Raw genomic sequence first — 15,850 nt, 5'->3', positions numbered from 1 at the left:
AAAAACGAGCTTGAAATTTTCACATTATCAACCCTATGATTTCGGAACCGGAAGTCGTTTGAATTTAAATTTTCATTTTCATATCGTTCCATGTATCGTTAACTTTTTCCGCAAATTTTAATTTCTGTTATCTCATTCATCTGCCTTTTGTCGTGAATACGACTTACTTTACTATGGGGTGCCTTTTCAAAATTAGTCATATGGAAGAATGGGCAGAACTTAATCATGAATATCTCGACTTGTAATAACGGCAGCAACGTAATTCTTTCACCATTTCATCAAAAATATGATCAGGAATTTAGAATAATATTTTGAACATTGTGAAATAACCACAAACAACTCAAAAATTAAGTTTTCTAAAACTTTGAAAACAACGCGGAAAACTCTTTACATTTGCTTGGCTTTTTCGCGCAAGGACGACGATTTTGAGGTAGTCAGGCACATATCTTCATCTGAATGCGTATAAAAGGGGAACCGTGGTCGAAAATCGATCATTTCTTCTTATGCGTTGAATGGAATTAGACGTCGTGGGAATGATTTAATCAACCAGCAGCGACGGAGAGTGCACACTCTGCGTGGTTAAAACCTCAAACGCTCAGGTCGCAACTCTCATCCGCTTTCCGGTCGTCGAGGGAGCGATCTCATCAACCAGCAGCGACGGAGATTGCACCTTCCAACTGAATTCTGAGTCTGTTCTAAGTTCTGAATTTAGTTCTTGAGCTCAGGTTCAGTTCCTAATTCCAGCATTCTTCAAATCGGTTCTTTTTAGAACCATAATAATACTCCCAAAGAGTTATGCGAAATTTTACTTCACTGTACTCTATACGGCCCATTTTTAAACCAGTTGCAGTTTGTAGAACTTCCTGCTGATTTGCCATTTAAAATGCATAGCACCGACTCAGAAGCCATTCATTATATTATAGTGCGATCGAGGAATCTCCAAGCGAAATACAAAGCTTGTTATCTCAAACGGAAGAACCAGGAGACTCCAACAGAACACATATCAGTATCGGCTGTCAATGGTATCCATCGGAATTTGAACTCAACTCGTCACTCTCCATCACAAGCGCCTTCATAAATGGTTCTTTTCAGAACCACCAATATTCTATCATAAAGAACTATACTGGTTATTTCGTAATATTTGTTTGCTAGAATGTTTAATGTGACTAATCTATACTGTAGTTTGGGTGTATCGTTTCAAATTCTAGTAGTGTAAAAGGGCAAAACTAACACAATTCACACAATCGATCAATTAATTGATATTCGGAACTATAAAGAAAGAGTGTCCATTTTATTCGTATTCGCGACATCCAGTTATGTCTCTGACATTACACACCTGTACTTTTTTGCTCTGTTTGCATTGGATAGCAGAGCTAATAAAAGTTATTTTCATTAACTCAAAATAAACGAAAATGACAAAAAATAAACGTCACTTTCCGCTCCGCTCTTTGAGAATGAGATCCATGGCAAGTCAACAACAACAGCGAAATTGTAAAATCTATAGTGGTGTGAACTTTCTAGAGAAGTTCTGTGGTGTAAGTACCAGTGTGGTAATACTACATTTCAATCTAATATTATTAGATGAAAATCAAATTTATTACTGTCAGCATATCCCTTCTCATTCCCTTTACTTTTGGTGCCGAAGCTCCTAGAATTCATCGTCAATCGTGCCAAGTAGTCTACCTGTTTCATTGTCTTCCTTGTCTTCACTGTGGGTAGTGAGCAAGTGCGAATGAATAGGCATAAACCATCAACTCGATAACACAAATCTCTCTCAGACCATATTGATAAGTAGTGGGTGGCGGTTCTCATTTGAGTTTTCAATTAACACCAGCAAGTTAAAATCGATAATTTCCACGGTTTGAAATGTATTGAGATGTGTTTCGAAATATTAAAAATGAAAACTGAAAGCGGAAGCAATTAATTTATGTTTATTTTGTAATTGGTATTTCAGTTATTATGACTGGTTTACTTTTCATCCATCATCTTGAACCAATTCGAATGTTTACATGAACCTCACTTAAAAGCCGCTCACACATTCAATTGTAAGAAATATTTTGTTACTTCAAGAGATAAAGTGACGGTGGTTCTACTCAGCTTCGGAAGAATGAGAAACGAATGAATGACGGGATGATGCCCCTTCGTTGCGACAGCGAAGATTGTATGTTAAAATGTAAAGTTTACTGCAGTAGAGTAATTGTCAGTGTGTGTGAACACATGCAATTTCAATCGATTTGAATGAAATTTCACAGTACGGGTAATTACATTGATTTATCACATTTTAGACAATCTTCATAGCCAAACGTCACAGATTTTCATTATATCGAAGCAAGAATGAGAATTGAAATTCTACTGATCCTCGTTATTCTTGTTTCGTCTTGTCGTAAGGGAACGAGTGACGTTGGCATTGATACTTTCTTTTGTTACAGGTGAGTTTCGCGCTAAACCGTATTCAGAGCTGGCAGCACCCTCTCAGAATTCAATAAAACTTGCTGTACTTCAAGACTATCACAAACAACCACTTTGCATACTTTGTTTTTCCAAAAATGATCTAGACTGTCTTTTGAAATGGGCCAAACTTTTTTACCATTTTTCCAGAAGGTTGTAGTCCAAAAATTACAAATCCTACAAAAAAGTATTGTATGAGTGGTTTTTACAAAATAAGTCAAGTTTTCAAATAAAAGTATTGAAAGACATCGTAATCGACTCCTACACTGAAAAATTCGATTTTGAAAATTTAAATTCCTGTTTTTTTCAGTGTAATTTTATCGAAAACTAAACCAGCGAAAGATATAATTATTTCAGAATTCAATGAATCTAAGTAATTTTGGATGCGACCACGTACGAATTAGACAGAAAAATCGAGTAAGCGGCTGTTGGATTGGAATCTTTAATTGAAAATACGCTACAATTTCAAACTCTGTTGGATAGTTATGAAAAGTTAAAACAAGTTCAAGATGGCTGATCGTGACGTTTTATCAAACTAAGTTATTAAGTTTTTACTTTTTTATTTATGACTTCTGGTCAGTCAGTAATTTTTCCTTTTTTCGGTTTTTAACGATATCAAACTAACTAGAGATTATATGATCATCCGAGTCTCTGATATGTCTGACATGTATGACTTATTAGAGACTCGGATGACTCGTAGCGCTAAGATTCCTAAGTTCGACTCCTCTGGTAGAAGGTAAAAGTTTAGATAAGAGAAGTCTTCTGCTTACTTAAATGACCCTTGTCACGTCTCACTTTTCCGCACTTTATTTCTCACATCCTTGCTCTTCCTTGAGTACTATCGCTCTATAATTTCATATTCTTTCTCTTCTTATAATCTCTAGTTAGTTTGATATCGTTCAAAACCGAAATAAGTTATTAAGAAAACGTAGATGTCGGACAGTTTTCAAGTAAAACCGATTCACATAATTCCAATGCAGCGGCTCTGTTATAGATAATTTTGTGGCGTTTTCTGTTTTCTATGCTTCCTGGATCAAATTTTCTTGGTTATTTTCGATGCCACTAGAATAGAAGCAATTCCCCATCAAAACATAAATACAGTTAAATTTGACTGATGTCATGCCACTGATGATGTGACTGTCACTTTTGCTGCTGGAAATATAATGACATAAGTTACGTAAGCGACAAAAAGCATTTTCCTCTATTCACTCATTTTTTCCAGAAACTGACAAATGATTAACTTAAAACGTATTATTGCTGATACTTTTGTTCTAGGAATTTGGTCGGAATTTGTGACAAAAATTAACCATATCGACAAGCGCGAAGCATTATCACTCCATTAGGTGGATTAGGAAGAGATTCTGTTCGGTCTTAGAGTTACATAAGAATAGACACTTCAGTACGCGATGAAATTGTCCAAGAGGTTTAAATTTTGATTTTAAAGATGAAAAATTTCGTAATACGCGCACATCTTTGCAACAACAGAAAATCGTTGGAATCTTCCCTCTACTGGATTTGCTTTCAACCCACATAACCAGATCTGAAACATTCAGCCGAATCAGTAACATGAGCGATGGCGGGGGAGTGAGTTCTGGAAAGGACTGAAAATGGGTTGAAAACTATAAACCTTTTAGGAGATAGTATGGTGATGAGTCGAAATGGTTTGCACACAAACATCAACAGTGGCAGATTTCCACAACACGTTCGGAACGTCAGTTTCATGTTTTAAAGCGCCGAAGGAAAGTGGTAGATAAACGACAACTCGCATCACATACGTTGTAAAATGGGATGCTTGGGACTGGATACTTTTGCCACGTCCTTGTGTTTTTTCTTGTACGTCTCTGGTGGGACATTTTTTTTGTTCCTCCTTCGAACCGGAGTAGTTTTCGCATCTGCACCGCCAGCCACGCCACGGTTTGCTTCGTGACCAAGCGAAATGTCCTTTGCTTGCGTCTTTCCGATATCGAATTTATGAAAGTGTAATCAATTTGTTTCAAGCGTCTGTTGGTGGGAATTACGGATATGGCACATGTGAAGTCGTGTTTCAGTTGTATCAGCTCTAGTTGAGTGTATCAAGTTTCCCATTACAAGCGTATCCTGTAGGACGTTTTTCCTAGTATTCCTTTCTTGCAGTTTGCAGCATATCAATTCCCGGGAATGTCGGGAGATACCACATTCTGACACTTTTTTTTTAGCTGATATACTGCGGTATCAGATGTCTCAAAGCTACCGTCATCATTCTCTGGTTGTCAACGGTTTATGAAGGGCAGCAGAATTCCTAAAATAAATGAGTTCTGGAATTGTTTGTCGCCTTATTCCCTGTTCTCCAGTCATCATTAGTAATTTGCATATATGCATGAGAAGAGGAAAAGTTGGTCAACATAGTTTTAATGAAAATGTCAACCACATTTACATGCTGCTATTCAAAGCGATGCTTTCAAATGAAACGAAGAACAAATTTCTTGTTTCACACAGGAAAAGAGAAATTAGTTGTTTCACGGGTGAGCATGGATCGACAGTGGGAAAGCCAATTCCTGATGGTGACATCTGGATAATTGATTACGGTGGTCACCATCTAGAAACTAGATCGATCTGTTAGTGCAAGAGGAAGGAAAATAATCATAGAACGAGATAAGCTGTTAATGCAAAACTATTCAAACTTTATTAGGTCTATTGAGTAGTTTTTTTTCCACGTCACTGTCGTATTTGCAGACGAGAAAGAATGTTTGAACAGTGCCTCTTCTTGTTTGATTAGTTTCGGGTTGCTTAGAAACCCTGATAATAATGAGTTAGGAAGATCTTTTGCATTGGTAAAATTCTAAAATAGTTCATTGCCATGCCAAATTATACTTCCAACATAAGAAATCTTCATGCCGACAAAACAAATTCTCATAGCATTTGAGTGCTGGTGCATTGGCTGTCACTTCCTGGCGCTGTAGTAATACTCGTTATCAACATTGACTTATGTCTAATATATACGTACAACGCATAGCGGAAGTTTGATGAAGCACCACAATGTTTGTAAATACTGTCAGCAATGAGTGCCGTATCGTCGATCGCACACGGTCAAGTTTGCTTGTGGCAGGAGGCTACCGATGTTATGTATTATTGAATGTGTACTTAGAAAATTTACATCAAATTAACGTTTCCATTGTGTTCGAACCTTGTTAGTAATGCTACTGTAGATTTCAAAGAATTTGATTTTTTTTATCGTACTATTGTTTCATCTTCGTTTACTACAAATCTGACACATTTTATTCTCGGGTTACACTAGAACCAAATAAAGAAGGAAGATACCGAAAACGGCATCGGAACGTAGAAGAACGAAGATTTATGTTCGTCTAGTAGTTTTCCATCATGGAGCACTGGAGTGTCGCTCACCGTGTTTTTATTTATATCTCGTTCTTGAAGAACGTTTATCGTACGTTACAACTATTCGTGAGTTTAGAAAATATTCCAAATTACAGCCGAAAATGCCGGTGCCTTCGTGAAATACTGTGAAGCTGTGGGTAAAACTTTTTGTAAAAACCTATTTTAATCCACCTAGTGGTGTAATTATGCCTTTCTCATTTTACTCATTACATCATAAATATAACCGTGAAATTTGCAAAAAACAACAGTTTATTGAATAGAAATAGGAAAATTTGTTCGGACCTAATCTCACAAACTTTATAAATCCCTGTAGTTCCGGAACCGAAAGTAGTATCCACAACAAATTAAGGAATTCCGTATGAAACTGTAAGACTTTTCTTTTGAACCTATGAGATTGTGAAAATCGATTTTGCCATCTCCAAGAAAAGTGAGTGAGGTCCTTTTTGCAGTTTTTAATTACTATTTCCAATTCTTCCGAAACCGGATTCAGATGAACGGAATAGCCGAAGTTGGTTCGTTTGCTACCAACAAATATGACCTACAAATTGGAACAGTTTTGAGCGTAGTTAAACCTATACTTACTATCTCATAGTATATTTCGATTGAACCAATTAAACGAAATCTAACAAACGAAACGAACCTGCGTTTTTGTTACTTCTGCGCATATGTAAGTCAAGCTAAACAGCGTGAATCAGCAGCATAAAACATGTAGTAGGATTATTATTATTATTATTATTATTATTATTATTATTATTATTATTATTATTATTATTATTATTATTATTATAATTATTATTATTATTATTATTATTATTATTATTATTATTATTATTATTATTATTATTATTATTATTATTATTGACATCACTACACAACGTGTACGAAATAGCAATAGCAAAGCACGCCTTGTTCGTTTTGTGTTTTCTTCTTCTTTCAGTGTTGTACATATTGTCATTCTATATGGCGATTTGAAAACTTTGACACTCATCGCCCTGTAACTGCGGAACCGGAATTCGGATCCGGATGAAATTTCACAGTAGCTTCAAAGACAGTATGAACTTTAATTCAAATCGAGATTTGTGAAAATCGGTTCAAGCATCACAGAGAAATCAAAGTAAATTTAGTTTTCGGAGTTTTTCTTCTCCACTTTCGGTGCTCTCGGAACAGGAAAAGAGGGGACCAGTAGTGTTAAGTTTTCATCCCCCTAAACTAACAAGCTCTGCAAACTAGAAGAATTTATCAGACAGTTTTATGGGATTTGTACCTGTTTTTAATCATCGTTCGTGGAAAAATACTAATAAAATTGGTAATTTTCCACTTATCACGCTTTAGTTCCGGAAGTCGGATCCAGACAAAATGTTCTACAAATTTTTAGGATATTATAAGACCTTTCGTTTGGATCTTAATTTGCGAAAATCGGTTGAATTGTTCCAGAGATAATTGAGTGTAAACTTTTTCTCAAATTTTCACAAATTACCATATAACTCCGGAACCGGAAGTCACATTCAAATGAAATTCAATAGCATGCTATAGGACCATAATGCTTTTCATTTGAATCTTAGTTTATGAAAATCGGTTCAGCCATCTCTGAAAAAAGTGAGTGCATATTTTTTTCAAATTTTTTAAACATATCATGCTATAACTCCGGAACCGGAATTCGGATCGAAATGAAATTCAGGAACTTTGTATAGGACCATGAGACCTTTCATTTGAATCTTACTTTGTTAAAATCGTTTCAGCCATCTCTGGGAAAAGTGAGTGCATATTTTTTTATATACATACACACACAGAGACATTTGCTCAGTTCTTCGAGCTGAGTCGAATGGTATATGACATTCGGTCCTGCGGGCCTCGGTTAAAAATCGATTTTCACAGTGATTGCATAGCCTTTCTATATGAGAAAGGCAAAACAGGTTCTGTAATCAAAATAAAACCTCCGGATCACATCCAGGCGGTCCGGACACCAGAGAAAGTTCGTTCGAGTAAGAAAGATGCGGCTGCTCTTCATATTTCGCGTCGTTCTTTCCATCGAATTATCAATTTTTCTGTTATTATTCTGGAGACAAGGCGCGGAACTGAAATTTTCCCTAATCCACGGAGATCTTTCTTCCAATTAAACTATTCTGGATGTGATAAAACAAAGAGCAACCAAATGTACCAGAATGCAGTCCGTTTGAGCAGAACCTATAAGTCGTTCTTAAAAAAAAAAACAACTTTTATCTGGTTCAAAGTTTTTAATTGAATCTCGCTGCGAATGGCAGCATGGATCAGACCGCCGGTAACAAGCAAGCAAACCACGCCTCGTCCGCAACAGCAGTCGGCACAAATACTTTGTAAAACCTTTTTATGCGGTTTTTGAATTCAAAGTTTTTAGGAAGACGTTTGAAAAGGTGGCGGAACAACCTTAATTTTCAACCTTTTTCTGATGTGAAAATTTTACTGTAAATCAACGTATAACCTTTTGGTTGTTGCCTTTGTTATAAAGAATCAGGCCTGTATCCAGGATTCCGTTTCGGGAGGGGCAAAAAGATAAAAAAATAATGTTACTGAAGATTGCTTATGTACCTAATTCTCGGTGTGTCTTTTACGGATGTTTTTAACAGACACTTTTAACTTTTCCACTGGAACTGTTGTTGTATTACATTTCTTTACGTTTATTATTATTTCTTGTTATTTCTGCGACACATATCTTAGACCTTCTAAATAATTCTATATCTGTTTTTGATTTCGGGAGGGGCCCGGGCCCCTCGGGCCATCCCTCTGGATACGTGACTGTATAGAATTGTTGCATAATCAGTTAAAAATCATCTAGTAAAAGGTATCATATATCAAGGAGTGACCAAGTGTCATAGTAGTCAAAAATTTGAAATCGAAGTTCACTTATTTTTCTCATTCATTGGTAAATTGCTATAGTTGTATCTTTGTCAATTTTTAACACTGACCAAATTTGCACCAAAATGTGGGTTTTAAGTTAAGGCTTAAAAAAAAAATATTTAAAAAAATATTTAGTATAATTTTAGCTTTTCGGTGAGTTTCCTAATTTTTGAAAAAGTATTCATTAGAAAAGAGATGAACACTGTATTTTTTAAGAGTGTCCAATCCATTTCCTACAACTTCTCCTTGGATACCATTTTTGAACACGATTTGAAGAAAATGCATGTAAAAGTAAAACCAGTCTTAAGTCGAATTGGTCTCTGCATCCGTGCTAAATAAATGTCTTGTCATATTGAATACGTGTGCAATGCTTCATCTGAATCGGAATTTGTGAATTCTGATGACTTACTAATCATTTCTGGAGTTGCCTTCCTTATCTGAATAAGCAATCCCAACATGATTTTGCTGTCTATTCGATAATACCTGTTAAATTAGCTAACGATCCGAGATATCAATATTGATGTGTTTTCTACCTTTTTTCCCGTATTATAATAGTAAGAATTTCGATAAGTGCTTAGTAAAAAGATGTTTCGTTTGGAATCGTTTGCTGCACTAAAATTGGCATTCATTTGGAATGAAATATCTATTCCGAATGTATTTTTTTGGTTGAATTTTTATAGCATATTTTTTGTTTCAATTAAAGAGGTCTTAACCTTCAGGTCAATCGCCTGTTCGGGCCAGCTAAGCTTTCTGACCCTATGGCGGGATTGGGGATCGAACACAGGTGGGTTGCGTGAAAGGCATCGACTAACCCATCACGCTATATCCGTACCCCTTTTATAGCATATATTGTAATCGTGAGGGGTAAAAATAGAGCATATTTTATGTGGAACACATATTTATTTTCTATATAAAAGTGCAAATTAGAAACTCAAGGAAAAATACACCCAGAAATGTGGTCAGGTTTCAAACACTTACAGCTCAGTAAATTTTGTATCAATTATTAATATTATTTCATTATTTGATTGGAAATATTTCTAAGATTTAGTAGCGAGCAGTGTTTTCTGCTAAAAATCTCCGGCATATCGGATTTCCCTGCCATAGACGACAGTTTTGAAGGGGTAAGCGATATATCAAAGGAATAGCATCGCTCTGATTGGTCAATCGATGCAATAGCGAAGCTGTTGGAAGCACGCGAATCTATAAATAGAATCAAAATTATAGCGAACGTTTCAGTCCTAGGCGTAGCATGCTAGGGGTGGGTTGTTGCTAGATAGCAAGACAAAAAGTGCCATAAAACGATTTGAAGCTTTAATTGGTATGCTCTGATCTTGTGTCATCATACGCACTGATTTTTAAAGCTTATAGGTTGATCTCCAGCCGATCTTTTTGTGTAAAGAATCGATTTCTACATACTAAATTCCATATAAACTTCAAATCTCGGGCTCAAAAATATAGTTTCATGGATGGATCTAAAATGGAACCTAAATGGAATACAAAAAGTTTGATGGAACGAGAAAATAAATCTTGTAATCTTTTTCCCATCCATCCTCCACTTTAACGGTCACTTACATGCATATAAATTTGGGTAAACGCGGGAAGTATATTAGAAATACATTTGAATTATGAGAGCTTATAACTAATGTTTTTTGTCTTTCTCATATAGTAATATTAGTAATATTCGTATATTTATTTTTGCCTTTCTCATATAGAAAGGTTATGCAATCACTGTGAAAACTGACTTTTGAATCGACGCCCGGAGGGCCAAATGTCATATACCGCTCGACGAACTGAATAAATGTCTGTGTGTGTATGTATGTGTGTATGTGACAAATGATGTCGCTCGATTTTCACAAACTCAGATTCAAATGAAAGGTCTTATGGTCCCATAGATTGCTTTTGAATTTTATCCCGATCCACAATATACAGAAATCTATAAGAAAATGCACACTCAATTTTCTCGGAAATTCTCTAATCAAATTTTACGAACTAAGAAAAATATAAAAGGTCTTAGAATTCTTTAGAAAGTCCTCGAAAAATTGATTTAGATCAGATTTTTAGTTCCGGTATTCCAACGCGATACGTGAAACATTTTCAATTTCACGGGGATTTTTTTCAAAAGTGATGGCGAAATGAGGTGAAAATTTTTATAAAACTTACTGGAAAATTCATCTAGTTGGCAGACCTTATTAGTTGGTGGATATATAAATTTACTTTGGGACTACTAGTACTCGGTTTCCGCTTCCGAACGCACGGGTAATAGTGAAGAAAAGCTCCAAAAACGGAACTCACCTCGATTTCTCAGCATCAATTAAATCGATTTTCACAAGTCATTATTCAAATTAAAGCTCTTAGTGTCTTAAAAGATACTGTGCAATTTTATCCAGATCCGACTTCCGGTTCGGAAATTATAGGGCAATGAGTATCGAAACTTACAAACTGTCATGCAAAATGATGCAAAATCGGTACGCATCGGTACGTGCTGGTCCGGAAGAAGAAAACGCCACTGCCTAGCACACAGCGTGCTTTGTTCAATTTTGTATAGCGTGCAGGGTTATGGCAAAAGTTATGGTAGTTTATGCCAAAGAAAGTTTGGATTGAAAAAGGTTTTTTTCATTTGTATAATCTTCCGAACCACACTAAACAGAGCTCAGATATCCTCAACATATCGCAAGCTATATTTCTGACCGAATTTTAATCAAAACTTTTCCTTGAGTAGCCGTGAAATTTTACGTAATTTCCAATAGTGTATACAAGTAAGCCTCATTCCAGGTTTGATTATCAAATGAACCAATCGAAAACCAATCCTCTAGTTAGCCCAGATTTTCCAACTACAAGCAAAATCCATTAGTAAGAATAGCTACTGCACTTGATGTACAATATACATCATTACATAACCATTTCAGTTTTTCGAACTAATGTTCTGCTGTTATTTTGCCGTAGCAACACATCGATTCTCATTACCCGAAATTCGTCGATATAGCGATATTGATATTTTCCACAGTGTCGTACTCGGCGTTCATTGAATTTCTTCGCTGGTACGAGTATTCCTCCCCGGATTTTAGGCACTTCCAAGGAAGAGTTATTATAGCACAATGAAACTGCATGTTTCCCCCATGATGATTATTGCCGTCTGTTTTTTCGAGCAATTGCGGATGCAGATGCCGGAAAGCAGGATCATTAAACGAGAGAAGCATATGTTACGAGAAGGATTTTTAGGCTCCATGACAGCCTGCACCATCGGTGTCGCGAAGGACAAAAGTTTCGGTAAGACAAGTTGGTGAACACACAACGGGAATGCTGAACCTTTGACTGCAGTACGAAATGGAAATTTGATTCTCTATAATAAAACGCTCCCTCTGAGCTCCTTGCCAGAATTTTTTTTTCGTTCCCCAGCTGCATCAGTTACAATCGAATTCATCCCGAGGCGCCTGCTGGTCGGCGCGCGGAACGTGTTTTTCTCATTTCGATTTCATTTAACTTATCGCTTTAGTTATCTTGAATCCTACCTAAAGTTACGCATTGGATTTCCACTGCAGCAATAAAGCTTCATTTAGATCAGTACCACCCCCTGACCTGCGAAGCTCACTGTGGCGGAAAAGTTTATAGCTCTTGCTCAATTCTAGTTTTTTTTAATCCACACTAGCAGATCTGGTTTTCAAAAGCACTGTGGGAATTTACGGTCGATCGCTGTAATTTTGAATATCTTTCTTTCTTCTTTTGAGTATGACATTTCTCTTGACATGACGGCAACAATGAAACTGAGAGTTAGGAATAATTATTTTTCTGTTGAACAATTTACGTTGAGTGCAAACTAAATAAAGTTTCCCGGCCTCAAGCCCGGAAAATGCAATCCGTCGCATCGAATCGGACTTTTTCTTTCCTTTTCTTCATCGTTCATTTCCGTTTAGCATTTGCGCGATTTTTGTTCTCCTCCAATGTAAGCGATTTTCCTGTTGTTTGCATTTCGGTTGCTTTCCATGTGCTCTTCGCCATTGGAGCAGAATTGATTCATCGGGACACTTTGCTTGTACTTTCCAGAGAGCCGAAGAAAAACTATGGAAGCGCTGGCAGAGCCACCGATGTTTCTTGGACGACGAAGCCTGGACTGCAACAGCAGAGATCGGTTATCTATTGTGTGCATGGCAAACTGGCACAGTCCTGCTGCGAACTACCGGACGACCTGAACATTAGGAAAATTGAATGTAAGTAGATTTGTGCCAAAGTATTACATTTCCTCTTTCGTCTTTTTTTTTGTGCGGATCGTACGATAAGATAGATTATGATTGAGCTGATTAAGAGTATGCGTCTTAGTTTTTTCTGAGTATCCATAGGGAAACTTAGTGGCAAAGGGCCAAGTTTCGTTTTTCAGGTCCCCACGAAGAGCGTTAGACAGAGTCATTGTTCGTGATTGAGTTGCATTGTATATGCGCTGTTCCATTGTATGCCCTTTTTGACGACAACGACACGGAAAATTAACTTCACTTGAATCGCTTATATCGGAATCACCGTGAAAAAGCTGTTCACGTTTCCTCATTGCATCCATTGCCGTTGCCTTCGTAACTGCTAGTGGTGCTAGTTGAGGCTTGTCAAATGTGTCTTGCAGTATATTGTGTGCATTTATGCGGTTGAGATGTGTTATTGTCAAAAATTATCATTTCGTATGATAATAATGTAATACAAAGGCACTGCTTTTTATTCTGTTTTGAAATCATTTACATTTATAAACTAGTCATAGCTTTCGATGAATTTCAGTAGTTGAAAATTCTGTTGCACTCGAAAATTTTACTACAGAGCGAAATTTACATCTGGCGGAAGCAATGATTTTCGCAGACATTGTTTACTGTATGCGCAGATAGGCGAATGACTACTGAATCAAAACATTTTTAACAGCTGCACGAGTAGTAAAGTACAAATACGCACAAGCTTAAACCTCTTCTGACTTGTCAATTTCGATCTATAAGCCAACGGCCGAATATGCCTTGTACATCTAGCAAACCCATTAGCATCGTAATGTTTTGCTACTACCACAAAATACTATCTCGTTAACAGTGCCAAGTCGATACTATTCTATTGGTTTAAAGCCACCATAAACATTTTTTGTTATCCCGTTTTGACCACCGAATCCTCGTAAAATTTTCGACATCAACAACAGTCAACATAAAACTCTTTGTAATTAAAATGAATCAAAATAAAAATTATGCACAAACTATTTCTTCAAAACCAAAAAGTTATTTAAATTGTAGGGAATGGTGTTCGGTTACCGATACCCTTTTATTTTTGGCTTATGACTTTTGCCTAAATTCACATTATGTGGATATTTACATAGCAATGGAAAACTATAGTCTTTAGATAACAACTTATTAAGGAATTAAATTGATTCCAGCGATTCGATTTTTTTACCTATTTACCAAGATGATCATTTTTGATAATTTCGAAAAAGGTATTCGATTACCGGCACCCCAAGAATATCTGCTAGAAATAAAAAAAAAATAAGTAAAAACAGCCATGATTGAAAAACCTGTAATGATTCCTTTCTCATATCTCGCATATTCTCATATATGAATGGACAAGGACAAGGAAAGCCAAATTAATGTTTGGCCGTCTATTGACAATGACTACCGATTGGAATAGTTTTGACGCAAGTTTAGAAATTATTTTACTTTTTATCTCCGGTGCTTCCGGTATCAGAAACCGAGAACCAACATAGCCGAAATCAGGTTGTTTGGTTGTGTATTGAATATGGCTACCGATTGGAATAGTTCCGAGGTAAGTTAAGAAATTTTTAACACACTTCACCCTATAATTTCGAAACCGGAAGTCGGATACGGATGAAATTCGGAAGTTTTGTATGAGACCATTAGACTTATCATTAGGATCTAAGTTTGTTGAAATCGCTCACGCCATATCTGAGAAAAATGAGAAAGTAATTTTAAATAAGAATTTTTTCACTAATCACACTGTAACTCCGGAACGGATGAGAAAGCAAAAAATAGTCTATTGATATCGGAGGCGTTTTGGACAAAAGTCTTGGGTATTTGATGAGTATGGAGTCGCCATGTCTTATAGTGAAGAATGTTTTTATTTATATGACGAATGTGTAGAAACTGTCAAGTTGTCCCAGGATGCCAGGAAATACTATTACTGCAGTTACTTTTGCATAAGTAAGTCAAACTAAACAGCATAAATCAGCAGCATAAAACATGTAGTAGGATTATTATTATTGTTACTGCATTTACATCGCCAAGTTTGAAATTCCGATATATGTTTATTTTTACCAGCAAACTTAAATTCATTGACATTTTTTTATTATTTCGGTTGCACTTATCATAAAATAGCTAAAATTTTTATCAACCGCAGCACCGTCTTTTACCAATATCAAGCAACAGTAGCAGACATCCGTAACCGTTTCGTTTTCTTTATAGCGTGGACGAAATAGAACAAAGCACGCATCGTTCGTTTTGTGTTTTCTTCTTTCACCGTACAATACCGGCACATCTGAAAACTTTGACACTCATCGCCTTGTAACTGCGGAACCGGAGGTCAGATCCGGATGAAATTTCACAGTAGCTTTAAAGATAATATGAGCTTTAGTTCAAATCAAGATGTGTGAATATCGGTTTAAACATCACAGAGAAATCGAAGTGAATTCTATTTTTGGAGTCTTTCTTCACGATTTTCGGTGCTTCCGGAACAGGAAAAGATAAAAAGTAGTGCCGAATTCCGTTTTTATGCCCACAAGCTATCATGATCTGTAAACTAGATAAGGTCATCAGACAGGTTTATCGGATTTGTACCTGTTTTTGACCATCGTTCGTGAAAAAATACTAATGAAATTGGCAATTTTGCACTTATCACGCTCTAGGTCCGGAACCGGAAGTCGGATCCAGATAAAAAGTTCTACAAATTTTTATGAAACAATAAGAACTTTCATTTGAATCTGAGTTTGTGAAAAGCGGTTAAGTCGTTTCAGATAAAATGTAGTGGAAATTTTTTCTCCAATTTTCACACATTACCATGTAACTTCGGAACCGGAAGTCTGATCCAAATAAAATTAAATACTAAAATTAAATAGCAGGCTATGAGACTATAAGGCCTTATATTTAAATCCTAGTTTGTGAAAATCGGTTCAGCCATCTCTGAAAAAAGTTAGTGC

At 36.3% G+C, this 15,850-nt stretch overlaps 1 protein-coding gene across 3 annotated transcripts in view; it reads left to right on the top strand.

Moving 5' to 3' along the window:
• Positions 1 to 15,850, top strand: part of LOC131429870 (proton-coupled zinc antiporter SLC30A2-like) — a 139,268-nt gene that overhangs the window by 52,781 nt on the left and 70,637 nt on the right. For all 3 annotated transcript variants that reach the window (XM_058594303.1, XM_058594300.1, XM_058594302.1), the window contains exon 2: positions 12,736 to 12,899. In XM_058594303.1, the coding sequence (XP_058450286.1) occupies positions 12,736 to 12,899 (164 nt within the window). The remainder of the gene's footprint in view (positions 1 to 12,735; positions 12,900 to 15,850) is intronic.

The sequence above is a fragment of the Malaya genurostris genome, chromosome 2 (genome assembly GCF_030247185.1).
Source record: "Malaya genurostris strain Urasoe2022 chromosome 2, Malgen_1.1, whole genome shotgun sequence".
In the NCBI taxonomy this organism is placed as follows: domain Eukaryota; kingdom Metazoa; phylum Arthropoda; class Insecta; order Diptera; family Culicidae; genus Malaya; species Malaya genurostris.
The sequence above is the reverse complement of the archived record's forward strand: the minus strand, read 5'-3'. Positions and strand labels throughout refer to the sequence as shown.